Source organism: Sander lucioperca, chromosome 22 (genome assembly GCF_008315115.2).
Source record: "Sander lucioperca isolate FBNREF2018 chromosome 22, SLUC_FBN_1.2, whole genome shotgun sequence".
Lineage (NCBI taxonomy): Eukaryota > Metazoa > Chordata > Actinopteri > Perciformes > Percidae > Sander > Sander lucioperca.
Genome location: NC_050194.1, coordinates 13932347 through 13958890, shown reverse-complemented (window position 1 = coordinate 13958890; position 26544 = coordinate 13932347). Strand labels below are relative to the sequence as shown.

At 39.9% G+C, this 26544-nt stretch overlaps 3 protein-coding genes across 6 annotated transcripts; all 3 read left to right on the top strand.

The window, feature by feature from the left end:
• Positions 1 to 69: 69 nt before the first annotated feature.
• Positions 70 to 3865, top strand: LOC116061209 (elongin-B-like). Its single transcript, XM_031315236.2, has 4 exons — positions 70 to 244; positions 993 to 1127; positions 1354 to 1462; positions 3038 to 3865. The coding sequence occupies exons 1-4, from the start codon at positions 242 to 244 to the stop codon at positions 3148 to 3150; spliced, it is 360 nt and encodes a 119-aa protein (XP_031171096.1). The 5' UTR covers positions 70 to 241; the 3' UTR covers positions 3151 to 3865.
• Positions 3866 to 5321: 1456 nt separating this feature from the next.
• On the top strand, positions 5322 to 15600 carry LOC116061347 (transforming growth factor beta-1-induced transcript 1 protein). Of its 4 annotated transcripts, none has more exons than XM_031315494.2 (12): positions 5322 to 5760; positions 8005 to 8055; positions 8410 to 8558; positions 8742 to 8797; positions 9182 to 9318; positions 9439 to 9515; positions 10298 to 10384; positions 11171 to 11353; positions 11544 to 11717; positions 11837 to 11918; positions 12479 to 12627; positions 14711 to 15600. In XM_031315494.2, exons 1-12 carry the CDS (start codon positions 5748 to 5750, stop codon positions 14975 to 14977), a joined length of 1425 nt encoding a protein of 474 aa, XP_031171354.1. In that variant the 5' UTR covers positions 5322 to 5747; the 3' UTR covers positions 14978 to 15600. The 4 variants fall into 4 exon arrangements, with proteins under 4 accessions (XP_031171354.1, XP_031171353.1, XP_031171356.1 ...); XM_031315493.2 differs by having other exon boundaries at positions 5323 to 5760; positions 9439 to 9520; positions 10300 to 10384; XM_031315495.2 differs by lacking the exon at positions 8005 to 8055 and having other exon boundaries at positions 5325 to 5760; positions 9439 to 9520; positions 10300 to 10384.
• A 557-nt stretch (positions 15601 to 16157) lies between these two features.
• On the top strand, positions 16158 to 26056 carry patl2 (PAT1 homolog 2). Its single transcript, XM_031315800.2, has 19 exons — positions 16158 to 16298; positions 16947 to 17100; positions 18748 to 19031; positions 19124 to 19186; positions 19270 to 19323; positions 19396 to 19554; positions 20197 to 20271; positions 20397 to 20545; positions 23081 to 23155; positions 23253 to 23376; positions 23541 to 23658; positions 24151 to 24257; positions 24342 to 24395; positions 24464 to 24606; positions 24782 to 24938; positions 25050 to 25190; positions 25279 to 25376; positions 25467 to 25607; positions 25725 to 26056. The coding sequence occupies exons 1-19, from the start codon at positions 16275 to 16277 to the stop codon at positions 25756 to 25758; spliced, it is 2154 nt and encodes a 717-aa protein (XP_031171660.1). The 5' UTR covers positions 16158 to 16274; the 3' UTR covers positions 25759 to 26056.
• The last annotated feature ends 488 nt before the right edge of the window (positions 26057 to 26544 follow it).

Here is a 26544-nt window from a genome sequence, read left to right as displayed (position 1 = left end):
ATATATTTACATTATTACATTAAGCCATTAGTTATGGTTGAAGCCAGTGTTGACGCCTGCGCAGTATGCCTGTGTTGACGTCGTCACGCGTATCTGGTGCGATCTAGCGTCTACCAGTGCTGCGCCTTTCGTGAATACAAAATACTTATCTGGATTGCGCAATATCCGCAAGCGGTGCAGTCTGGGGTTCTGCTGCACAACAGAGGGCTGGCGCAACTGGCTAGCTAGCTGACCACTTGAAATGGTAATTGTATTATTATTATTATTATTATTATCGGTCATTTTGTGAGATTTGTGTCTATATACAACCACTGCCTTAACGTTCAGTGCTTTGTTCAAAAGTATTAGCACTAAAGTAACAAACGATACCGGTGGTTATAAAATGTTTATTTCCGCTTGTGCTTGCTAGCCAGCTAACGCTAAGTTTGCTATATTAGCTTCGCCTTCTCATCTAACGTTAACTGTAATGAGAGGTAACTTATCTTAGCTTGGCTATCCTTGGAAGTGATGGAACGTCAGCCAACCAACCCAGTTAAGTTAGTCAGATCAGCAAGGCTAATTTTGCGTTAGCTCAGAGCTAAATACACTGCTCGCGGATTGTTGGTAACTTGTGCATTTATTGGCAGTAACGTTAATTAGTCTGTATCCGGAAAAAACAAAACTTGCCTGACACATTGGCATAACAACCAGTTTCATTTAAAGACTTCGCCAACAATACACGTTTAGTCTGCATACAAGCTAGTAAGGTGTTATAAACTGTTGCCAGACACTTAGTAACGACTTAAAGTTACATGGCCTACTGAGATGTTTTGTCAAATAAAGAGTGGTTAGAGGAGCCACGTACAGAATCATCAATCTTGTTTGATCCCATTCTAAATTGAGAGTAACATTTTTTAGAACCAAATTCAATCCCTCAAAACCACAAATCAAGTTGCTGTTTTTTGACAGTTTTTTTTAATTAATATTGTAATTCTTTGCCCGCTTTGCTTCAGGACGTGTTCTTAATGATCCGGCGTCACAAGACCACAATCTTCACAGATGCCAAGGAGTCTACCACTGTGTATGAGCTGAAGCGTATTGTTGAAGGAATCCTTAAGAGACCACCTGAAGACCAGAGGCTGTATAAAGTGAGTTTAGGGGCCAAGTATGCCAGTGTGTGACACCTAATTAAGTCCAGTCACATAGCTGACAGCATCACAATGTGACGGTGGAGGCATGTAACTTGTCTTTCCCAAGGGTGACTAAAATATTCTTTGGAAATGTCTCACACACTGTCTCAATAGTCATTGATGCAAATTAATACATTTTAGGCCATTAGGGGTTCCTGTGACTTTTTCAACTTTTGTTGCACAGGATGACCAGTCGCTAGAGGACAGCAAAACTCTTGGTGACTGTGGATTTACCAACCAGACTGCCAGACCTCAAGCCCCAGCTACAATTGGTCTGGCCTTCCGCATTAATGGTATGTTCAGTTTATGTTATTAAGTGTCAGGATCAAGGATTAAGGATCAGGGATATTTTTTTTTTTTTTTTCTCCCATTAGGGTGATTTTTCACAATAAGAAGCATTTCCTGTCTTTCTGCTTCTTATCAACTCAACTCTGCTTCACAGGATGGGGAATTATTCAAGTAGTTTTTGTTTTGGACTTACTTGTTTAGTTGAATCTTAGTAATTAATTACATGATTGATGATAATCATTCGTACTTTATGGGAGTTAATCTGCTTCAATCTAATTTACGCCCCCCAAGATCTGTAATTGGGCGCTGTGGCAGTATGTAAGTAGATAACTGTGGTTATCAGCTACTGTAACTCATTCATGCTCTTGCACTGTTAAATATCAATATGTAATGTTGATTGCCATATAGGGCTGTGCAATTTATTTTAGTAGAGTGCTTTAGTGATAGAATAGAAACCAAGATAATGGTTGTTAGCTATATTAGTTTTTATTATACGTAAATTGACATTGTTACTGAAAATGCATAAAAACTACAGACAACATACGTGACAAAGAATTTGACTAGAACTCTTTTTTTAAATTTGATTAGATTTAAATTGGATTTGAAACTGTCTATGAAGTTAGTTTTTTAAATGATTCACAAGAATTGTCTCCAAGGTGGATTTTTCGCTGTCCAGATTTGATCAAATCAACAGGTTTATTTCTGGATATTAGAGAGGCCACGGGGCTTTTAGCGTTGACACCAAATCTACCGCCATCGTCTTGTCGGTTAACTCTTCGTCTAAAACCGGCACGTGTGAAGTTAGGGCTGCTCGATGATGGAAGAAATCATAATCACAATTGTTTTGGTCAAAATAAAAAAAATCACAATTACTCATTGAAAAGATGTTGCATTTATTGAACTCAGACAACAGTGAAATTACCTTGAACTGTGAAATTTCCCTTTATACTTTTCCCTGTCAACTTTTTGAATTCCTCTTCAGAACACAAGACAAAATAAGTTTCAAAATGTAATGTGCAAAATAATCGTTTTTTTTCTCGATTAGATTGTTTTTGTGATTGTTAGGAGGACAATTCGATGAATTGCACAGCCCTATGAGAAGTAAAATCTACCCTGTGCTGCGACTCTGCTGTTGCTGTACGGAGCAGTCACTGTCAGTTTGATTCCAGCTGATACACGAAAAATGAAATAAATTGGCGTATGCCTGAACACCGTGTAACACCGACTGCCATCGCAAGCCTGCTGGACATACCAAAGATCATACCTGAGCCTCCAGCCTGAACATGCTCACAAGATCCTCACAGGCTCCAGAGAACAGATAAACTAGGACACGTGACCAATTTGTCCATGACTTAAAGCGGTGAAATAAATGACCTAACTCTCAAGATTAAGTTCCTTTTGCACCTTTTTAAGAGTGCATTAACAGAATAGTTCTTACCTTGGAGTTTTGGAATATCCACCCAGAAAGACGTGACACAGTCAATGTTCCCTGTAGCAACTTTGTGATACGACTGATGTAGCCACATGCAACTCGGCTGACATGATGGAGCTAATGTTTCCTTGTCTCCTCTGCCCTTCAGATGACATGTTCGAACAGCTGCACATCGAGGCCTTCTCCAGCCCCCCAGAACTCCCTGATGTGATGAAGCCTCAGGACTCCGGTAGCACTGCCAATGAACAGGCGGTGCAGTGATAACATGGAGAGGAAACGAGCAATGGAGGAAAGGATGGAAGTGTGTGTGTGTGGATTAACTGCAGTGGAGAAGTAGCGGGTTGGAGAATATGTAATAGAATTTGTTGGATGGGGACATTATAGGTAACCAAGCCTATCCATGTTACTTTCATGCTATCATCCCAGCAAACCCCCCCCCCCCCCCAATTAGCTTCACTTTTTTTTTTTTTTTGATGATTTCCACATCACATACGGTTCTGCTCCTTGACTTTGCTCTTAAGCACCAACTGGCTCAAACTTTTTGAGTGAGGAAGTTGGTTTGGAAAGTATGATTGTGTGTGTGAGTTATTATAATTATTATCATTAATATTTTGGAAAGGGTGAAAGTGTAGTTGTGTGTCACAGTGTTCTAGAAGTAACATGCATAGGTAAGGAGTCCGGTGTCCGAATCGGCAAACTGCATGAACAAAATTCAAAACAAAGGCTTTATTTTCACAAAAACAGATAAAACTGACAACAGAACTGGACAACGGAGGGATTGTTTTGGTCAAAGGACATTCTGTCTGTGGCATACAGTATACACAGGAGAAAAGCTTTCTGGCGTTAAAACCTAAGTTTTGAAAATGCATCCATCACCACGTCACCAACATCAATGTGGCACCTTCCCCTGATCACACAAACATAGCCTGTAACTGTGAGCTTGCATAATTAAAAGTTTTTCCTGTTTTGTTTTTTACACTGCTGGCTGATTTTTATTTTAAATACAGGTTTGTGTCAATATTTTATGAAGATGACCGAATTGAAGGGGCCTGTTGAAGAAGTTGGGCAGGGCAGTAGCATTTTCATAGGCCTCATTCACAACAGACATTTTGAGTTGGCATAGTAGGAACAACACAGGTGTAACTAACAACATTACCAATGGCTCTGTTCTGTTTAAGTGTCCCAATAAGGTGTGACAGTGAGTCAGCATGCACAGTACCAGGACCCTGAAACTGATGCCACCGTTAATGTCATTATTTACACCCGTTTTGTGCCATTGTCCTCAGCTAGATTAAGGCCAAGAAAAGTCAAGGAGTTAATGAATGAATATATATCAAAAGTCAACAGTTTGAATGAATATATACAACAAATCAACGATTTTCCTTACCCCAACAGAAGTCTCAGGTTCACTGTGTCAGTTGCTTTTTGGTAATCACTTGTTTGGGATTTTTCACCCCCACTTAAATAAAAGTAGTCAACATCAACTCACTCCTGGGTTATTAATCAAAATGTAGTTCTAACATATTTCATCTTCTATTGTGCTCACACGGTACAAGTTGTTTCAACAAATTACCTCAAACTAACTGACATACAGAAAACCTGTGGAGAAAATATAATACAGAAAACCTGTGGTGTAAAATATAATGAAGCTGTCTGTGCCTTGTGCAGTGTGTGTGCGGTAGGCTACTTGATGCGAACTTGAGAGGCGACAAGGGCCCCAAACAGGGGATAGGTTCGCACCCCCCCCCCCCCCCCAAGTCTGTCTTAAAAAGAATACTCACATCCTCATATGAAGATTGATTTTTTTTTCGATGTCGTTTCTCCTGTTCATACTGACCATAAAGAGACCCCCTCGTGAAGCAATTTTAATGTAAGTGATGGGGTCCGTGTTATGTGGTAAATGCATTCAGCAAAACGTAAAATCGCTTTAGGTTGGCAGTAGCCTATGTACAGGTGGACCATTAACAGCGACCAGTAATTAGGCTACTCCTTTTAAGTATACATAGCTACAGTATATGGTAATGTTAGTAGGCCTAGTAGAAAAAGTGTCTATGAACCTGTTAGAGTGAAAAAAAAAACCCTCTTAAAACATGTTATTGGACTCTAATGTAGGTAAATTACAGTACTCTTTTTTATTTATATATATATATATATATATATATATATATATAGAATAGTTGAATAATTTTAATATAAATGATCAGATAATTTCTTGTTTTATAGACGTATTTGAAAAAAATCCTGTCAACGGTCCTGTACACCAGTCCCGTATAAAATAGGGAAGGGATATATTAAAAAGAAACAGTCGATATACCATATCCAAATGTTCTTTTTTACAAGCTCCTTTTTAAAACGGGGCACAGCCCCTTTAATGTTTATCCCAGGGTTGTATTTACTGTAAAAACACACGCCAGTAAATGCATTCTTGTCTTTTCACCTACATCGTCGCAGCAACGTCCAGCTGCAGTTTGTCGCCACTTAATCCTTAATTTTCGACCCCAAATATGGGCTAGGAATGTCCAGGATGACGTCGCGTGTCCGGGGAATGCGGGGTTTGTAACCACATTTATTTAACTACGCCTTCTTTCAGTCTGAGGTCCTGGTAGGCATTACACAGGAAGAGAGCCCTGTAGGAAAAAGAAACGGGACGCCCTCCTCTTATTCCTCCTCATCCCCTTCCTCCTCTTCCTCTTCTCTTGGCGGATAACGGTGTCCTAGAAGTTATTCAGGACCGACGCAGACAATAGCACCCAGACGAGTCTATCTTGCGGGCTTTGATACGCGTCCATCACTACTTATTAATGCTGTCCGCGAACGTATTGTGTCACTCAAAGAAGAAAACACTCGGCTAAAACATCATGGACGATTTGGGTAAGTGTTAGCGCAGCAACTGTTCTACTACTACATGTTGAGATATCTTAAGGGGGATCTTTAGGAGGGGTGGTGTGCCCAAACAGAGGAAATAATATATGTTTATTCTGGCAATCATAGTGGAATAGAATTTCCTTTTCTGTCCACAAGGACATGCGGGACTGTAATGTAAAGGGGATTTTATTTGCTTCCATAACATTTTAAGGCAGATAAAAGCAATGGCATATCTTTAAATAGTATATATAGACAAGGTCTATTCTTATCTTATGATACCTACTATCCTGTTTACAGTTATTCTCTCTTCAGTGTGATCCCATCCTTTGAGATTTTAAACATGTTTTGCATAATTGTGTTTTACCTTTCCAAGCAAACAGGCCACAAATGCACACATACTCACACAGGTAACACAAGGACTACATTAGTCTGTGTCTGCCAGACCGCCATTGAGTATTTTGTGTATGCCCTGCAAAATTCAATAAATTCTTTGTAAATTAGATTAAAAGGGATCCACAAAGGTTTTCCCATTCATTCATATTAACAAGCCACAGATGGAGAGAAGCCACACAACATGACTGCTTCTGTTTTTTGATAAAGATGTTAGAGGAAGATGTCTTCTCTTTAATCAGAAGAACAACATTATGAGAAGCTGACTCTTTGTGTGTCGGAAAGGCCCTGAAATAGCCCAGGGCCATGCTGCTATTTGCAAAAAAAAAAAAAAAAAAGCCACAGAGTTTTATGAAAATAGAAAGGCATTTTGCCTCACCTGCCCATTTGCTCTCTCAGGAACTTTTGTTTCTTCGCTTCAGAATTAGGGGATTTATGCTTTACAAGCAATACTGGAAAGAATGGCTAAATGCAGCCAAGCACATCTGGGCACATCTGGATTGGATTGCACACGGAGAGGCCGAGTTACTGGGTGAGAGTTAAGTCAGGCGGTGGCCATGTTCGGGACACTCGGTTTATGCTGTTGTCTAATAATCTTGTAAGTTTGTGTTTCGAATCTGGCGAGGCTATTCGGTGAGAGAGACCGCTTGTTAGAGAAGCTTTTGGCCAAGACAAACAAGTCGACAGGCAGCTCTAAATATGGTCATAATTCCCATTGAGAGAAGTTCAGCTCCTTATAAGAGCAGTTTAGTGTGTGTGTAAGAAAGAGACACACAGCAGGGAGGAGGAGGGCAAGTAGCATATGCACAAGTTTCTCACCACATGGTCATACCAGAAGTGTGAATAATCTGTGACAGAAGTGGCCGCAGAGATGAACTAATGCAGGCTCAACTGGTTATGTTCATCATGTCACACAACTGATCATTACAGATGTTCAACATCGATCAGCTCAATCTTCATCAAACGTGTCAAACATGACATCATCATTCTACAAAGGCTACCAGAATCTGAGGTTCAGAGATTTGTTGTTGGCGATTTACAATTCCATCAAAACAAACAAAATGATGAGGTCTTCAGCACACGGTTATAGTTAAAGCTTTTTAACAAGGGACAGCACCTTATTAAAAACTGACTATAACCATGTGCTCCTGTCTGTTGAGGTAACTAGTTTTTAAAAATATCTACCAGTAGATCAGTGATTCCCAACCAGAGCTACTTGTACCCCAGAGGGTACTTTTGCAATTGCCGGGGTGTATTATTCATTTTATTTAATAACCGACAAACTGCCGGCTATGATAAGCCGATTGCAAATTGTAAATTAATGTGTAGTATCGTATCAGCAGTGTGAAAGATTAAGTCTGTGTAAAACCAGTGAAATTGAGCCAAAACAGCTGCCTCTCCTCTACAACTTAGAGTTTGTAATTATTCATGTTCAGCCCAGCTTTTACAAACTGCAGCTTTGCCTTTAGTCACACATACATCGACTTGCCAGCACTAATTGAAGTCATGCAGCGGCTAACCCTTGAGCAAGTTTAGTTTCTGGACAGCTTCCACTTGGAGTGAGTGAGTGAGGTGGGGTGGAATGGAGTTAGATACTGTATCAGTTGCCAAACACTCTTCCTCCTTCGCTTCCTTTCCATACTGGCATGTCTTGGATTTGAATGCAGAAATATGTTTTGTGCTCTAATAACTTCAGTGTGCGTCGACGGATTTTCTCGGGTTTTGTGCAAAACTCTGCCTGTCCTGTCCTCTGACTGATGTCTGAGGATGCTCATTGTCCTTCATGACGTGTATTGACGTGTGGGGGCTGATATGCTGCTGCTGTATTAATGGTCACATAGGCTGTCTGTCTCTCCTTAGGAGTGCCTGAGCCACCTAACTACCCTCTCAGTCCTCGTATTGTTGTGTTTGGTACGTAACTGTATGTGCATGTGTTTGCATGTGTTTCATTGTGTCTGCCAGCAAGACATTCATTTAACTTCTTATGTTCTGTTTTTATCTCCATCTGCACTGCATGCTCTTTAAATCCATTTCTTAACCCATATCTCTTTCTATTTCCCTTTGATGCTTCATAAATAAACTTATAACACCATCAGGGACATTTATAAAGATATAGAGATACATTATGGGGTATATAACTATCTTTCATTCTCGTGAAAAAACAACAACATGAAGCTAAATTGATTTGTAAATCTAACCAGACTTCAATCACTTTCATGCTGTTATATGTTCAGCATCAGTTTCTTTCACCTCCCTCCCGCCTAGATGCCCTCCTCGCTGATCTGGAGAACACTGGCTCTCCTCTAGCTCGGTGTCCTGTCCTGCTCACCTCTGAGCCTCCACAGAATGCTGACCCTGAAACCCAGGAGTCCGCCCAAACCCGGCCACCACCGCCTGCCTACACCCCACAGCAGGTAGACAACTAGCTGCCAGGGATGGAGTCATACCAATTTTCTCATTGCAGATTAGGTTTCCACTCTGATTTAGATCATTCTAATCATACCTAAACACTCTCAACTTTGGTTACAAATACTCTGTGAATTCATGCTGCTTTTGTAACATCTTGACTAAAAAGCGGGATCTGTTTTGTCTCTCAGACTGTTTCTGCTGCAATGAAATCCTCCCAAAACTCCAACCCAGACAAATTATACAGGTAAGAGTTTATATCACAATATATTATCTGATTATCAGGCTGCACATTTCTGTGAATTTAAGTTGGTTCTTCAGATTTTACATCAGAGAGAAAGTGACTCACTCAAGTCTCTCGTTGTGTTTGCATGGTGAAATTATCTGACCAAGGTTTATCAGGAAACACATAAAAGAAAAAAAATGTAATTGTTTGTTTTCTACATTTGATATTTTGTATTTTGATTTTAAAACCACTGCGATGGACAGATGGGAGTATTCAGCTGCCACATGACTAATTTCTGAATAGACAAAGTTCAAGACTCACCAATGAGTCTTGACAAAGTGACCACGAAGAAGCCAACCACATTAGTGACAGGGTGTTTCATAATCTGTTTTGCCTTTTTTACAGCACAGTGTGTAAACCACGCTCTCCCCGCACAACAGATCCTCCTCCGGCCTTCTCCTCCTCCTCGCTACTGGGAGGAGGTCTGAGTGAACTGGACCATCTTTTACAGGAGCTGAATGCCACCCAGTTCAACATCACAGGTTAGTGTGTGTGTGTGTGTGTGTGTGTGTGTGTGTGTGTGTGTGTGTGTGTACTTTATATCCCTGTGTTTAACTCTGAGGTGAATCTTTTCTTATATATGACCTTGTTTTTGTCATCAGATGAGATCCTGGCCCAGTTCCCTTCTTCTAAAAAAGATGAGAGGGACACGATTAAGGATAAGGCCATAACCTCCTCCTCCAGGTACCAAATCGAATCAATCAAGTCGAATCTAAAGAATCGACAGAATTCGCTGCAATTCTAGTGAATGCAAACTACTTACTGTAGAGTTTCCACAAGCAGGAGAGCTGTACGATCAACCAAAAGATACATTAATTAATTAGAAAGTTTTAATATAATTAGATTGTGCAAACGCTATAATTATTTAACTATATTTGGTAACACTTTACAATAAGGTACACAAAAATGTAGCTAGTTACTGAGGAATGAATGAGTAATGGTTAGCTAATGATTAGTTAGTGATTGACTGGGATTCAAGCACTTATGATTAGTTACTGGTAAACAGACTGGTAGTTACTGTTACTCATTCATTTAACAGTAGCTACATTTTTGTAGCTACATTTTTGTGTACCTTATTGTAAAGTGTTACCCTATATTTAAACATTTAATGACAAGGTGTGTATATTAAATAATAAAACAAAATATAATCCACAATGTATTGTGAAGTATGTTTGCAACATATATGTTTTCTACACCTATTCCTGGTCAGTTTTAGTGTCCACCAACTGATTTGCAGCAAGATATGAGTAAGGAACTATCCTGATTAGCTTTAAATGCAGGTCTGTTTTGTTACATTTTCAATGACAGATGGCTTGTTGAAATAGTTGCATATCCACATACATTTTGTTAACAATGGTAACAAAGTCCCAATTTGTTAAATCTAGGGCAGTATACAAGTAAAATCTCATGAAATAGTGTATTTTATGGTTTTATTTAAAACAAGAATTCTCTTTGAATCCTAGCTCTGCGAAGCCTTCAGCAACATCAGCCACACTGGAATTGGACAAACTGATGGCTTCTCTGTCAGACTTCAGAGTCCAGAGCACAGTAAGAGTCCACACAGCAGCATAACAATGACAAAAATCAAAAAATGTTAGTGAATCCACAATTGTGCTCAGAATGTGTTTTTCTCCCATTCACTCCCAGCTATTCCAGGCTTTAACACAGCTCACACTGACTCATGGTTGGTTCATGAAGACGTTCACTTGACCGCATAATGACTTCACTGTAACTGTGGCCTGGCCACAGCACATGCCTCCTGGTGTAAACCAGTCACCAGATAGGGCCGAGGATGGAAATTAGTCTTGGTGGAGATATTTTCCTGCCTTAAAAATATCTTTAGATAGTTGGAAGTCAGAGCTACATTTGGTACCGTACATAATCCAGACATTCTTCCTTTTTAGTGAGTCGGTGTGCTAGCATGTGAGCAAAGGAAGTGGTTCTGTCATTTTAGGTTTGTTTGGTTCCAGTGTGCAGTCCAGCTGTGGGTTATAAACAAGCGTGAGCATGAAGTTATGGGAACAGTGAGTTTTAAAAAGGAGCATTTCTCAATTGAATACTCTTTACTGTTATTACCAAATACCATACCACCATTTTGATCTAGACTAAAATATTTTAACAACTATAAGATGGATTGTCATTATATTTTGTAGATTTTTGTTTATGTCCAAATACCAGCCAAGCTAATGGCATTTACCATAGTCTCCACTGTCTTACCACTGTCTCTTATGACAGTTAATTTCAAACCAACTGCAGATTGATGATAAACTCTTGGAGAACTAAAATCACAAAGACAGATGTGCCATCCATCACTTTTTCTTTCTCTTCTCCCAGCCAGTTGCACCTGTCAATCCAGTGGTGATAGCACCACAGCAGCCCAGCGCCCCGCCGCAGGCCTCATCCGGCGGCTCATTGGACAGTATGCTGGGGCTACTTCAGTCAGACCTGAGCCGACAAGGCGTTCAAACATCCTCCAAAGGAAACTGCTCAGCTTGTCAAAAACCAGTCGCAGGACAGGTGAGTTATCAGAATTTGTCTATATAGACATGCAGAAAACTATATTAAGCTTGTGATATCTCAGTTTTCATAGTTAGAACCACATGTTCCAAAAATGATGTTAACTGGTGAAAGGTTGGACAGGACCTTGTTACTATAATCATCAAAGGATGCTGTTCATTAATCAACTTTTGACTGTTTCCCCGTGCAGGTGGTAACGGCTCTTGGAAAGGTGTGGCACCCAGAGCACTTTGTGTGTACCGAGTGTGAGACAGAGTTAGGCAGTCGCAACTTCTTTGAGAAGGATGGGCGGCCGTACTGCGAGTCGGACTACTTCACCCTCTTCTCCCCTCACTGTGCGCAATGCAACAAGCCCATTCTAAATGTGAGAAACTTGGTTGTACATGTGTCACATAAGTCAGAGCTTATTTTGACATGAAAAGCTCAAATTAATACCCCAACCCACCTAAAGCCATTTAACTTTTCATTCCTTTTGTTATTCAGAAAATGGTCACCGCTCTGGACAAGAACTGGCACCCAGAGTGTTTCTGCTGTGTTAAGTGCAGCCGGGCGTTTGGAGAGGAAGGTAATGGGCGGCACACACTGTATCCTGTCTGGGTTCAACACACAACTGTTAACAGTGAACGTCCGCTGGGTCATACTTACGTACAACCCTTAAAAAGCTCTGCACTCTCTTCATTTTAAGGTTATAATCTGTCCAAGTGTTTGTAAAAGTTAGAAATCTGTGTGTATGACCCCTGGGGGCTCTGTAACCTTGCTTTTACCAGCTGCTAACCCCCCTTAAACATCTCATTTGTGTGGTTTTCAAAGGATTAATGTTGTGATGTAAATTCAAATCCACCCTGCCAAGAATTCAGGGGAAACACTGAATAATTTGCATTAAAATGGCCACATTCAAAGCAGAACACGCTTTTAGACAATACACAATGTCAGGCTTTAAAAACTCACATCAGTAAAACCTTAAACCATTATGAATAGATTAAAGTTTTATGTTCCACAGACCAGAGTCACATGGAAAGGTTTTAGACAGTGTTTTTTTCCCCAGCATCTTCTAGCTAATTTATCATTCATCAAAGAAAGTCTTGTAACTTGAACTGTGTAAAACTGTGACTGTATCTTTCGCAGGTTTCCATGACCGTGAGGGCCAGCAGTACTGCCAGCAGTGCTTCTTGACTCTGTTTGCTTCCCGCTGTCAAGGCTGCAGCCAGCCCATCCTGGAAAACTACATCTCAGCTCTCAACTCTCTCTGGCACCCACAGTGCTTCGTATGCAGGGTGAGTGCTTCTCTGTGGGGTTTGAGGGCCGAGTCAATGATAATGTTTGTTGTTGCATTTGGCAAACAGCTGCACGGTGTGTAGCACAACAGTTTGATCCATGGGGTGTTATGGTTGCAGTTCTTATAGACTTATTCTGAGAAAAAGTCAGGTCCAATTTAAAGCTTTAGTACGTAACTTTTTGATATTAATGAACATCCGTTACATTCAAGCCATTGCCAAATGAGTTGCTACAAAGCTAATTAAGATTATCAGCTCCACACAACTCTCTCTGTATTTCTCAGTATGGCTATGCTCAGACGATTGTGGCGTCCGGTAACTTTCCCGCGCAGAAACTCGAGTGAAGATAATTACCTCTTCTGAAGAGTCCATCATGTTTTTTTAATCCTCCGTGTCCTCCTTGGCTACTAGCAACTGAATGGAGGAGGGGGTGCGCAGTCACGGAAGGCTTGTATCATGTGGACGCACAGTTTTGTTGTCATTACTTAGATACCGCCCCCTCATGGGGGCGACAGAAACTACGCACTATAGCTTTAAAGTGCAAGTCCCAAAAGGACTTACCATCTCCAACAGAAAACACTGTTCACAAACTGCTCCAAACAGCTCTATTGTAGTCCAGCCTTTACTTCCGTGACAAACATGCGTCACTTTGTAACACACGTTATAATGCTCGCCTAGCTGCTAGCATGGCACTCCCTCAGACTAGCTAGCAGTACTTACTGCGCATGTGCGACTCCCAACAAAGATGGAACAGAAGTGAGAGGTCTCACTCTGTAGCTAAAACAAAGAGCTCAACACACAGGGTGAAAAGAGGAGCTGCAGCAATGTGCAGTACAACAAAAATATGATGTTTTCTGAAAATTAAACCATATAAACCTATTCTGGTACAACCTCTAAATACAATTATGAACCTGAAAATGAGCATAATATGAGCACTTTAAAGGTACTGTGTGGAGTTTTCTTGTAAACAAAAAAAGTTGTGTTTACATTCAGTCTGTATCCTTAAAGTCATTTACACATGTTGAATGTATTTCCTTTCTCATTAAACATCTGCAAAGCTGATTTAAAAAAAAAACATTGAAACCTTCGTTTTTTGCATCTATGTTTTTATCGCTAGCAGTCTTCTTCAGTGCTTTTGTTGGCACATTGCTGGCGTATGTTGATCAGTGGATTTTCATGTTTGTGCATGCATGAGACAAACAAAACAGTGACCCACTCATAAAAAACTGATCCATAGCGCTACTAGAGGTCCAAAACTTTACAGGATACCTTTACATTTATTCTGGGATTATGACATTTGCAGATGGTCAGGCCCATAGACACCATTGAGGACAATAATGTCAAGTCCTCTGTAATATTTATGCTAATGTGGGACATTTCTGTGTCCAACATATTGTTATTGATCACCTCAGCAAGGCACTTAAACCACAACAGCTACAGTGAAGCTGCTCAGTCTGATCTCAGACTGTGTTTGTGGTGTGTGTAGTCTATATCGATGATGTTTAATTTACGGGATTGTTCCAGTGTCGCCTGAGGTTCCACCGGATGTCCCTCATTTTCGGCCAGATGTCCTTCGCTTTCCACTTTCTTTGTATTAGCATTCTAAACTCTGGTCGACTCATTACACACTTGACAGCCATTTTAATTCCAGAGCTCGCCTCCTTACATGCATGTTCCACCAAAACAAATTCCTCTCCGAGGCTGTTTTGCTGAGGCACTGTAAATGTGTCCGGTGCTTAGCGCCACCCAAGTCGATTGTGATTGGTTTAAAGAAATGACAATAAACCAGAGCATGCTTTTCTCCTATTCCGGAATGTTGTGTGAACTAGCCAGACCGTCCTCCGCTGCGCTGTGGAGGAAGGTCTGGCAATACGAGACTAGTGGTGTGTGTAACTGTGTGAGCAGGGTGTTCCTGTTCTCAGTAAAACTACTATGCTCTAAAAAAAAAAAAAAGAAGAAAAAAAAGAAGAATATTCTCAAAGAGTCATGAGAAAGTTGTCATTTCACATGGTAACTGTCTAATTACAGTTCCATGAGTCAGGACTCTGCTGTGACTGAATCTCACTGCGTCTCTCTTCTTCAGGAGTGCTACAGCCCCTTCGTCAATGGCAGCTTCTTTGAACACGAGGGTCAGCCGCTGTGTGAGGCCCACTACCACCAGTCCCGCGGCAGCATGTGTCAGGCCTGCCAGCAGCCGATCCTGGGCCGCTGCGTCACCGCCATGGGGGCCAAATTCCACCCCCACCACCTTGTGTGTCACTTCTGCCTGAAGCCCCTGAGCAAAGGCTGCTTCAAGGAGCAGGAGAACAAGCCCTACTGCCACCCCTGCTTTATCAAACTCTTTGGTTGAGGACACAGGACTTTGCATCCCCCTCCTCCTCCTCTGGGTCACCAAAGTGAAGAAGCTGTATGACTCTGAGTTCTCAATTTGTTTGTTTTTTACTGCGGGAATGAGGGTGGAGCTGGTCTCTTTCTTGGTTTTAAGACCATTATAGTTGATAGAGGGAGGGGAATAAAAAGAGAATCATGCAACCCAACTCATTTATGTTTATTTCACAAAAGTGGACTGCATTTTGACTGGCAGTATGAAATGTAACTCTAGTTAGACAGATATTAAATAATGCCAAATGATTTTGTCTTGTATGTAAATTCTTTACATACTGTATTGATTCAAATTGAATATTGAAAATTGAATTCTTTTGCCAAAGGTAGAAACGAAACAGTATATGGAGAGCAAATCTACTGTTTCAGTTCAGTGAAAGACTTGTACTGAAAAAAATCCCCATTAATATATTTACTTTATATTGCAAAAAGTGCCACAGCAATTGCATTTATATATTGTATGCTGACTGCTATATACTGTAAGGTTTGTGTCCGCTCTCATGTGTTTAATGTCAGATATTTTCCATTATTCTTTCACTATTGCTCTATGCCAAAAACAATTCCAAAGAATAAAATAAAGGAGAACACAAATTTATGGTATGCTGTTTTAATGGGTGAATGAATCAAAAGATCAACTGTGAAATGTGAGAAATGTTTCTTCATAATTAAATCAAGCAACTTAATTTCAAGTCTACACATCCCTAAAAAGAAGAACGTGTATCCCCCTATAACTTTTGCTGGGAAATAATAATAACCTCCTCCATATTCACCAAGGTTATTAGACACGATCTGAAGCATATACAAAAAAAAATAAATACTTGATAGCAGCGCAGAGACTGTGCATTATAGGGTATACAGTCTACGTGTATACCCTTAGCACGACACTGCTGTAGAAAAATATTTGACCACTAGATGTCCCTGTTCGCTCACCGCTTTGAGCTCGAGCTTAACTATTTTAAAATCAATGTCTGCATCCTGTGCTGAATGTGTCCAAAGTTAACAACGTGAAAAGTAAAATAAACTCTTTAACAAATTCGAAAACCACATTCAATATTCATAGACTGTAAGCAAATGTTTAGAGTTGAGGTGACAGCTATACCTGAAGCGTGTTGACGTGTGCACGCCTCCTCTGCAGCTCACAGGTGAGTTCATTTAAAAGTTAATGAGCCTCCCTCGCTGTCTGACAAGAGAAAGGTAACCTTACGGAGGAAGAAAGTCACCGTGATCCGTCGGCGTCAAGTGTGAAAATAAATAAAAATTGCGCAATGAGTGATTCAGAACAGCAACAAGTAAGTCAGTATAATTTAGCTGCTTTTTAATGTGTGAATGTTGTTGTATTGAGCGAGCTGCCGGTCTCAGTTTGGGGCGTACACGGCGTGCTAACAAGCTAAGCAGGTATTAATTGCATGCTAAATAAGCATATGGGTCTGATGCCATAAAATAATAACAACTTCATTTCAAGTCTACACATCTCCATCTCACTTTGCTGAGATGGTTGTGAAAATGGCTGCGGAAAACTTAAAGAGAACCGTGACTTTCTAGACAGAAGTTAGCATTCTACTGCTTGTTTTTGAAGATTTCTTCTCAGTGTCTCTGTCTTCTTTGTAGTCATGAGATATTTTATTATTAGTTAATAGAGGGAGGGGAATAAAAGGAGAATCATGCAACCCAATTATTTTGTGTATTTCACAATAAAAGTTGACTGCAGTTTGACTGGCAGTATGAAATATAACTAGTTAGACAGATACAAAATGATGCCAAATGATTTTGTCATGTAGGCATGTAAATCCTTCACATAAAATAAAAAAAGTGGGATACAGTGATTTTTTTTTTTTTTTTATATATATATAGACAAATGTTAGCATTTTCCTGTTTGATTATGAAGGTTTCTTAGTGTCTTGGCTTTTTTGTAGTCCTAATATATTTTAACCCCACAGGAGTCTGAAAAGGTGTCTCAGCCTCAGTGGCCTGAGAATGGAGGAGATTGGAGTGATGGAGAGGATGGGACGAATATGGACTGTGGGCTTCTTCAGGCCATGGCTGAGGAAGATGAGGAGATAAACGTCTACAATGAGGAGACGTTTGGAATGGGTCTGTAGTTGTTACCCCTTAACCTTTTCCATAATTTCCCAGCTAAAAAATATACCCCTTGTTCTCAGATGGGGCAACATGCCTGTCAGCTCCTGCAGCAGGTGTACTGATGGAAAAACTGTTTCCACACTCTAACCCAAAAAATGAGAAATGAAATAGCTTTTTTTGCTACAGCATACATGTGATCTGTAAATGAAATGTCATGTGTTCTTTGAGCAAAAAATCTGAAACCAAAAGGGAAGATGATTATATTTGGTTTCATGATGGCACTTCCTTATCGTTGGTTATCTGTCAATGTAGATGGAGACCTTCGATACAGCCAATCAAATCTTGCATAAAGCAGTGACATCAGCGTGGGCTGGGCAATATGTAGATATATGAGACTAGATAGTCTTAAATTTTGAATATTGTGATATGACACTTTTCCTGGTTTTTAAAGGCTGCGTTACAGTAAAGTGATGTAATTTTCTGAACTTACCAGACTGGTCTAGCTGTTGTATTATTTTCCTTTACCCACTTAGTCATTATGTCCACATTACTGATGATTATTTATCAAAAATCTCATTGTTTAAAGCACCAGTTGTCAACCCTACAATATGGCCACAATATCGATATTGAGATATGTTTGCAAAATATTGTGATATTTGATTTTCTCCATATCGCCCAGCTCTACATCAGCCTTCTATTATAGATAGAGCAGATGTCCCACTGAACCAGACAGCAGCCTGCTACACAACACAAGAGCCACAGACTTTAAACATGAACCACATTAGCTTTCCTGCTAAAGTCTGATCTAACTTACCAACATGAACACACGTCTTGATCTGCATCTTCAATTGTTGAACGAGTAACTAAATAAACATTCACCTGGAAAAAGTGCACTATGAACGTCAGTTTGTGGGTTAGAGAGCCAATTAGCTGCTCAGCTGCGTCACACAAACGTACCTACAAATGTCACTTGGGTCCGGTTAGATGCTGGTGTGGCTCCAGCCAGCTGAGAAGAAAAGGAGCATTTCTGATAATTTCCCAAATACCTAGTCCTTTTTTTATATAGTAAACTTAATAATACATGTAAAAACATGTTGACATTGACTAAAAAAAGGGTTGAGTAAATGTTATTTCAGATGGACTGCTGATAATTTATATTTCTAAGCCTAACAATCTGTGGTCTTTATTTATCCCAAAGAACATAAGTTGGTGTTTTTACCAGGCCCCCAGGAAGTGCGCTGGGCTTTGAAGCTAATTGAACATAGTGGCCAGTGGAATGACAACTCCTGGCCTGTCACATGATGCCCAAAAGGACTTTTTCCCATAGGTTTACATGGCGAAAGACACGTCTGTAAATCAGTAGATACATTTTTTTTTTTAGCAGCACAATCCCTGCGAAATAACTTGTTTCACTATCAAAATTTGATCCATTCGGTGCGATAACATTTGGATAGTCTAGAAGAGCCCCACGATTAAATCATTTAATCCCCATTCAAGTTAGCGGAGCGCTAAACCGGAAGTAGCCGACTCACTCTGCAGAGGTCTCAAGTGCGCCTGCTTTATGGGCCGCACAATGCGAAAGTAGTGCCAATCATCATTTACAGTGTGAAAAGATGAAAACTTCCTCAGACGGTATTTCTACATGTATCTGTATTGTAGATCTTGATGCACACAAGACCACACAGGACCCCAGCAACGGCGGCCTCCTTCAGTTTCGAGAGCCACCGCCTCCACCGTTAACAACACCACCACCTCCACCAGACCCCAAACAATCATCCCGCCACAGCTCCCTCTCTCCTCCCAGACAGAGGCCACAGTATCTGCCCCGGGCTCCCCCAGGGCAGCGTGGCAGAGGTAGGGGACAGAGAGGAGGGCTGGGCAGGGGGCAGATGTTTGAAGACCCAGCTGTGATGAGGATAGTGGAGGGGCGACCAAGCCTCAAGGTAATGCAGTATAATTGTCTGAAATGTGGGATTCAGGCTCACAGCTCACCTCATTGCAGCTTGTCCTCATTTTGATCTTTTTGCTTTTTAAGAGTCTTGACAGTGCCATAGTGGACTGTGGAAATGCCGTGCACCAGAAAACTTTTGAGGATGATGTAAGTGAACTTTTTTGTTGCACCGTGTTAGTACTGCTAATGTTTCCTTTCATTGCTTGAAAGCAATTTCTTTTTCTCTTTAGTATATGGCACCCTCTTCCAGAAAGACTACAAGAATCTCAGGATCAATACTTCAGGTTAACATCACTAAACACATGTTAAAATTTGTGTGACAGGTTACCTAAACAGTTTTTTATTCTGTTTCTCAGGACAATGCTATAGTGTGTGTGATTGATGGTCGCAGAGGTCAGCACCCGACCTCCAACTTCGTGGATTTGCTGTATCCTGTCTCTCCCTTCAGGGACAGGAGAGGGGAACCCAGAGGATCCTACTCCAGAAGACAGTTTGGCCAAAGAAGCCCCTCTCAGGTAGAGGATTCATCTTACAACATAATCATTTATTTTAAAGGAATAGTTAGACATTTTGGGTTTGAGAAGCTTGATACCCCTCATGTCTGTATGATTTTTAAAATGAACCTGTAAAGCTCACCAATTACCATGTTGTATAATGTTTGTTGAATCCACCCATACAAATAAAATAATAAAAATGGCGCTAATACAAATAAATGACACGGTGACTTCCTATAGTTTCATCTCTACTGTGAGGTTGTCAGGCAACCAGTGGAAACTCGACAAAATCACTGCATCCGTCCAAGAGTCTGGCTCTTAAATCCTTCGTGGGGATTACCCCAATTTGTCATTTGTTTTAATAGATTAAACAAATTAGGTATTGCATGTTATTTGGTGAGCCTTAGAGGTGCTGGTAGGCAGATTTTGTTGTGGACAGAGCCAGATTAGCTTTTTGCAGTCTTTATGCTAAGTTAACCAGCTGCAGACTCCATCTACATATTTACTTTACAGACAGAGTGAATCCATTTGCTCGAATGAATATCAACCAAAAGGAAATGTACTTCCTAAAATGTTAAATGATTCATTTAAACCAACACATTGTCTGTCAGGTGTTGCCTGTCAAATTCCGTCTTTGAATGTTAGTTTTTTTTTTTCTTGCAGGTGCATGCATCCATTGTACCAGGATCACCCATCTTCTCACGTCAGCCGTTAACCCCACGGCAACATTACAATCAGGTTATTCAATAATAAATGAGACCTATTTTGATACATTTAAAGCCAATAGTAAATGTATTCATGAAGAGTTGAGTAAATCTGCTTGTTTCTGTCCTGACTCATGACGTTATGTTGTCCTGAATCAGACAGGGGGCTTCAGGTTTCCTATGAACCGGCCTTGCCCCTCCACTCCTCAGTCTCTCACTCCTAAGATGATGCAACTTCGCTTTGGTGCCAACTCACCAAGGCCGTCCTCCTTTTACAGCCCCTCGTCTAATCCATTGCAGCATTTCAGGTGTGTCATGATCTTGTGTATTTCACAGGAATGTTTGATCTGTAGCCTGAAATATTTGTCAGCAAAGGTTTCTGAGTATCAAGTATATTTATGACTTGGCAGTCTTGTTCATCCCTCAAGAGTATATAAAACTCTTCATTGACCTGACATTTATACATTCCCTGGCATTAATGTGTGTATTTACACGGTAAAGTTAGAGAAATGGATAGCTGTACTTTCTGGAGATAAAAGATGCAGTTGTACATACCCAAAACAGATCCTTCATGTAAAGGATAAAGCAGAGTATTAATTTTACTGGAGGCCTAAGCATAACCTACTTTGGCAGGAAAGTACATGACTGATGATGATGTAGGCTATGCACTCATCTAAAAGTGCAAGTTAACAATGAAGATGGACAGAATGATGGAAACATCTAAAAAAAACTGTACAATACAGTAGGGCTCTGCAATTAATCGAAATTTTAATCGCGATTACGATTTTGGCTCCTAATGATCACAAAACAATCGAAAGAAAAAAAATTATTTTGCACATTACGTTTTGCAAGTAAACTCTTTGTCTTGTGTTCTGCATGAGAAAAAAAAAAGTTCAAACGGCAAAAGTATTTAGGGATTTTTTTTTCATAATCGAGCAGCCCTTCAATACAGTAGTTTATCCTGATTGTTGGATCTGTTAAAGGGTAATGAAGAGCCGGCGCGAACCAAGCTACAATGTTTTTTTGTTTTTTTTGTTTTTTTTTGCTACCGACAGGCTGATTGTTACTAAAAGTGTCTGACAACATTATAGATCTCAGGACATGACTTTTTGTCCGAAGACAGCAGTGTGGAGTGTGAAACGCGAGATGAGAAAAAGGCATTCATGTAGTCTGTTGTTTCGGAGTAGGCTACAGAAATTATAGGCTCCTGTTGTCTAAAAGATTTTTAATGTAATGGCTCAATATTAGTGCTGTCAGTTAAACCCATTTTAACGGCGTCAATTTTTTTTATCGCGAGATTAATGTTCTTTTTGGCCAAGCAAACTTTGTAGTTTTTTTCACATGCTGTTGCAACTAGTAACGTTAGAAAAACTACACCACCACACCGGATCTAGCTAGACCGGAAACAAAACGGGCACGCCTGCACTTGTTTGGGCTTGCGACCCGGCCAAAGAGTAGTAGGCTAACGTTACGTTTTGAGTGGTTGGCGAGCGCGAGACGCAGAAATCGATGCCAATAAGATTCTGAACAGAAAGTTTACTGTTAAAAAGTTGTCGAGGGGGACAGTAGTTTCACGCATACACAGCCTGTACGACACGGAGAAAGCAGCCCAACTGGAACTGCTGCAATGTGCTGCAAACACTCATTAACCGGTGATCACTGGACGTCAGTGAGTAATAAACATTATTTAGAAGTCACTGCACACTATATTGACTATGTATATCAGCATACGGTTTTAGGACTGTTTGTATCGTTTTTTTGACTTTTTGTCATTTTGGGGTATTGTTCACCCCCTTTTCTGTCCAGGAGAATTGTTACATTCCTTATTAGAAAAATGTAAAGGTTACAAATGTCCTGCTGTGGCATCTGGTTTTTGGACCATTTTGTTTGTACTGTATAAGCAAAGTGTTAGTGTTACATCTCAGTTAGGTACTTGTAGGAATTGTGCAATAATGACAGATTCACGTTTCTTTTGTTTAGAGTAAATAAAAAAAAAATACAAATCTTAAAGTCAAGTTCAAAGTAACTTTCTTTGCATTAGATTGATTCCCAATTAAGATACACTGGTAAGAATTGCTTTCCATTGTTAATATGTACTTAAACAGTTCTGAAAGGCAAAATAATACAATTTTAGAAATTTGGCGATTAATCGCGATTAAAAAAAATTAACCGTTCGACAGTCCGACTCAATATTTAAATGATTTTGACAGTGGGGGGGAGGGGGGGGGGGGGGGAAGGTAGTTACCCTTTAGTAGCAAATCTGGGCTGGTTTCAATACCCAACTTTCTCAGTTTTATCATGAGATAAACATAACAGTGTTGTCATATAGTGCAAGTCCTATGTTTCCAACTGTATGCATTAAGAAACTGTTCATTTGGCATCAAGATAAATTGGGTGTTTGGGCTGCACGATATGAGGAGAATATCTAATCGTGATTATTTTGACTGATATTGTGATATAATTCACGATCATATTTGCATTATTTTCATTGAAAAATATAATAAAACGTCTTTTTTTTTTTTTTTTTGTGGATCTGTACCAAACAAAGATGTGTTCTTAAGTCTGTAGAATACAATTTGTAGGCTGGGACATCTCTGCAGCACAATACTTAATTCAAAATGGTATTTTGACAGATATTTAGCCTTAAGAAATATTTCACCTCCTGCTGTTTAAATATTGCACTGGTCCATTTTGTGATTTTTGATCAATTGTGAAGCCCTAATAGGTGTCTTTACTCTATGACTATGTTCATGTTACGGAGCACAACATCATATTAACATGGAAACTGATGAGTGTTGAATGCATCCATGGTGCTTTTAAATGTGAAGTTGTCTGACCCACAGGTACCCGGGTCCTGTCACCCAGCTCCACCCACAACATAAACGACTACTTAGTCAAAAACAACGCATATACCAAAGGTTGGTGCTACATCTTTTGAAGATTCTGAACTTTTTTCATATTCAGCATGCTATGAAAAAGGAAAAGCTTATTCATAGAACAATGACTGGTTTGTAGAAAACCAGAGGACTGGGATCCTTACTGTAATTTCATGACGACCAAAGAGAAGGAGTGGATCACCAAGCTGCAGATGATTCAGCTGCAAAGTGAGAATCCATACCATGAGGATTACTATTACCAGGTAAGAAATCTTTGTGCTAGTGTCTTCATCATTCATTGTAGCTTTTAAGCCAGATAACCAACCTTTGCTCATGTATTTACTATTATGTATGAGAGAAGCCAATTCTAGAGTACATGACCAAAGCCTGAGCATTTCATGGCTAGCATATTGAAACTTTGTCATAGGAGTACTATCGACGAATAGAAGCTAAGATGGCAGAGGAAGAGCTTGGCATAAGGAGCAGGAGGGAGCCACCCAAGCTCACCACACCTTACATCACGAAAACTGACGCTTACGCCCCAGGTTTTTATCTCATTACCTTTTCATGCCATTGGACCACATTATTTTGCATTTGATTTGCCTAGAATTGTTCCTGTTGTGAAAGCAAGGGTGTATTTCCACTGGGGAAAGAATCCTATTTTTCTTGCCTTCACTTTTTATTGTTTCTCTGAACATTCCTTTGTGACTGTCCGGCCACCACAGTTCATATTAGAGAAGACCTGAGTTGATAAAATGTTGATTTATTACCGTGCGTACAAAGTAATAAGCTTTATGAGCAACTTTTTTTTTTCAGGTTAAAAAAATATTCTATTTTCATGCAGTTAATATTCTCCTTTTAAAATATGCCTTTATAGGTTTTCATATTTTTTAAATTGTATTTATTTCATTGTGTCCGCCCCACTTCTGAATCCAAACCTACACTGTGTGTGAACGGGTAATGTAACATCAGTATCTACTCAAGCTTGCAGTGCTGTACGTGTTTTTCTTCAACTATAAAATTCTTTGCTCTTCCAGTGGTGCACATTGAAGGCTCTTTGGGCCAAGTTGCTGTGTCCACATGTTACTCTCCTCGCCGTGCCATCAGCGCAGTTAATGCAGTTCAGGCTCGGGGTCCACTTGAGGTGACTGTGGTTTGTTTCAATTTATGGCATCTTAAGTGTTTTAATCTGCCTTCCCGCATACTGACACTTATTTCCACATTACAGGAACAGAAATGCATCCGACAACAGCGGTTAGAGGTCCTCAGCAAAATAGAAAAGGTACCTGCTGCTTACTTGTTTTGATGCAGCGAGGTGCATTTTATTTACCATCTCCACTTCCCCTGCAGTTGTTCATGGTTCTGTTGGAGGTTGAAGAGACAGAGAGGATGAAAACCACAGTCTTGTCTGAAGCAGAAGAAAGAAGGTTGACTGAGAAGTCACAGGAGAAAGTGGAGCACATCTACTTCCAGCTTCAACATCACAATTCCCTGTGAGTATACACTCCCTGCCTCTGGCTAGAAGTGATGCATATTGTGTTTATCGCTTAAAAGTAAGATTTTACTTTGTCTAGCTTTCCTAATGAAGCTATACCATTATAGTTAATATTTTGATGAGTATTGATTGAATTGAATTTGAGCAATGAATTTTCTCATGTTTTGATATAGAGATTCAGGAGTGGAGTTTCTTCCTTTCCTGCTGGTCTCAAAAGGCAAAAAGCTACTCGCCCGTCTTCTCCCATTTCTGAAACATGATACTACACTGAAAATCTTGAGCACTGTGACCTCTAACCTTCCTACGCTGATGAGCAGAGATCCAGAAGAGGTAGGGTAGTATGCTCTATTTGGCTCAGCAGCACAAAGACTGAGTAAATGCATGTTTAGGGTAATTATTATTATTGTGAATAATGTTATCGTCCTCATATCCTCTTTTTAGGCCCTTCCAGTGCTCTACCTGCCTCTTCGAAATGCAATTGGAGGCCTGACGTTCAGTCAGCTAATTGGTGTCCTTAAAGATTTGACATCATCTGAGTCTTTGACGACATACGAGTCCCTCACGCTGACATGTCAGAACAAGGTCTGTGCTTTCTGTTGCTCATTGGCTGTTTTTTATTTTTTTTGCAGGGAACTTTTGTGATTTCTCATTAATTTATTTTCCTTTTCAGTTTGGACTGTCCTTGCTGTATGCTCTTCTCTCCCAAGGAGAGAAGCTTCTGTCCTCAGGTGTTCCTCTAGAGCCCAGCATTGGCGACTTTGAGTCCTGGTGAGGATTTTAGAGCTAATATTCCATGACGGCAGATCATTTTAACATCCTTTATAAGATCTTGGCAGTAGTGTTCCTGTTGTCTTTTAGGACCGACACAATATTCCAGGTGGCAGGACAGCTGTCCCAATGTTCACTGGTGGAGCCACTGCTCCTGCCCTCAAACCTGCTCACTCTCTTCTGCCGTTACCTGGACAAGCGCACTGTTCATCAGCTGAAAAGCAACATTGAGTAAGTCCTTTTTTATATGTTTTGATACAAGAGCCAATTTTCACACTGTATACAAATACATTTGTGTAATTTGTTTGGACGTAGACCTAAATATAATAATCAAATATCTTTATTTAGGTCGACAACCGGATTCCTGGCTCTTGCATCTTAAGGTGGACGTAAGCTAATGAGACGCTTGGCTAATGACCAGGTTGTATTGAGCACTAGAGTTGAAGGAGCAGAAGCATAGCCCTGACAGAAACTCCTCAGTGTTCATTAGTAACAGAATAATGTATTGTACAAAATGCTTTGATTATTATTATTTTTCCCTGTCCCTCATCCCTTCACATTTTTGCACACTCAAACTGTTTCCCTTTTTATTTTTATCTGATCTTTTTACTTTCCTCCCTTTGGTCTTCAGTAGGTTACGTCAGTGCAAGTTATTCTGAAAATTAGACTTGATTTCTTTTGTTTTAACCTTCCAAAACAAGTGTTGCCATCGTTTCATGAGATTGCCATATACATACGGAGTTGGTAATTTTACATTAACTAGTAGATGGAGCAGATTCACTTGTGTCTATCTAACCCCATTTATATTCAGGATAAACTTGAGGTATCACTTGCTGAGATAATGTGTTGGATCAGATATTGGTGACCAGATTGAGGATTGTACAGTAATTTATGATTGTACAGCTGAACCTATGTTTATTATAATAATAATAATAATAATAATAATAATAATAATAATAATAATAATAATAATAATAATAATAATAATAATAATAATAACCATTAAGGAAGTTGTCATGGCATGGTCCATCAACGTAAGCCATGCAATTTTGGGTTTTTTGTAAAAAGGCATACATGTGTAGCAATACTAAATATGATGTATTTGATGTAATTTTTATTTATTACAGTATTCATTTGGAAACGGTCATAATTTATATTGCACCCTTGT

Excerpts from the sequence above, each read along its gene's own strand:
- LOC116061347 (XM_031315493.2), top strand. Across the intron at positions 9,319-9,438 it reads CACCCAGTTCAACATCACAG|ATGAGATCCTGGCCCAGTTC; the intron begins GTTAGTGTGTGT and ends TTTTGTCATCAG. Across the intron at positions 12,628-14,710 it reads CACAGTGCTTCGTATGCAGG|GAGTGCTACAGCCCCTTCGT; the intron begins GTGAGTGCTTCT and ends TCTCTTCTTCAG.
- patl2 (XM_031315800.2), top strand. The coding sequence starts at position 16,275 with ATGAGTGATTCAGAACAGCAACAA. Across the intron at positions 23,659-24,150 it reads AACTGACGCTTACGCCCCAG|TGGTGCACATTGAAGGCTCT; the intron begins GTTTTTATCTCA and ends TTGCTCTTCCAG. Across the intron at positions 24,939-25,049 it reads TGAGCAGAGATCCAGAAGAG|GCCCTTCCAGTGCTCTACCT; the intron begins GTAGGGTAGTAT and ends TCCTCTTTTTAG.
- LOC116061209 (XM_031315236.2), top strand. Across the intron at positions 1,128-1,353 it reads AAGACCAGAGGCTGTATAAA|GATGACCAGTCGCTAGAGGA; the intron begins GTGAGTTTAGGG and ends TTTGTTGCACAG. Across the intron at positions 1,463-3,037 it reads TCTGGCCTTCCGCATTAATG|ATGACATGTTCGAACAGCTG; the intron begins GTATGTTCAGTT and ends TCTGCCCTTCAG.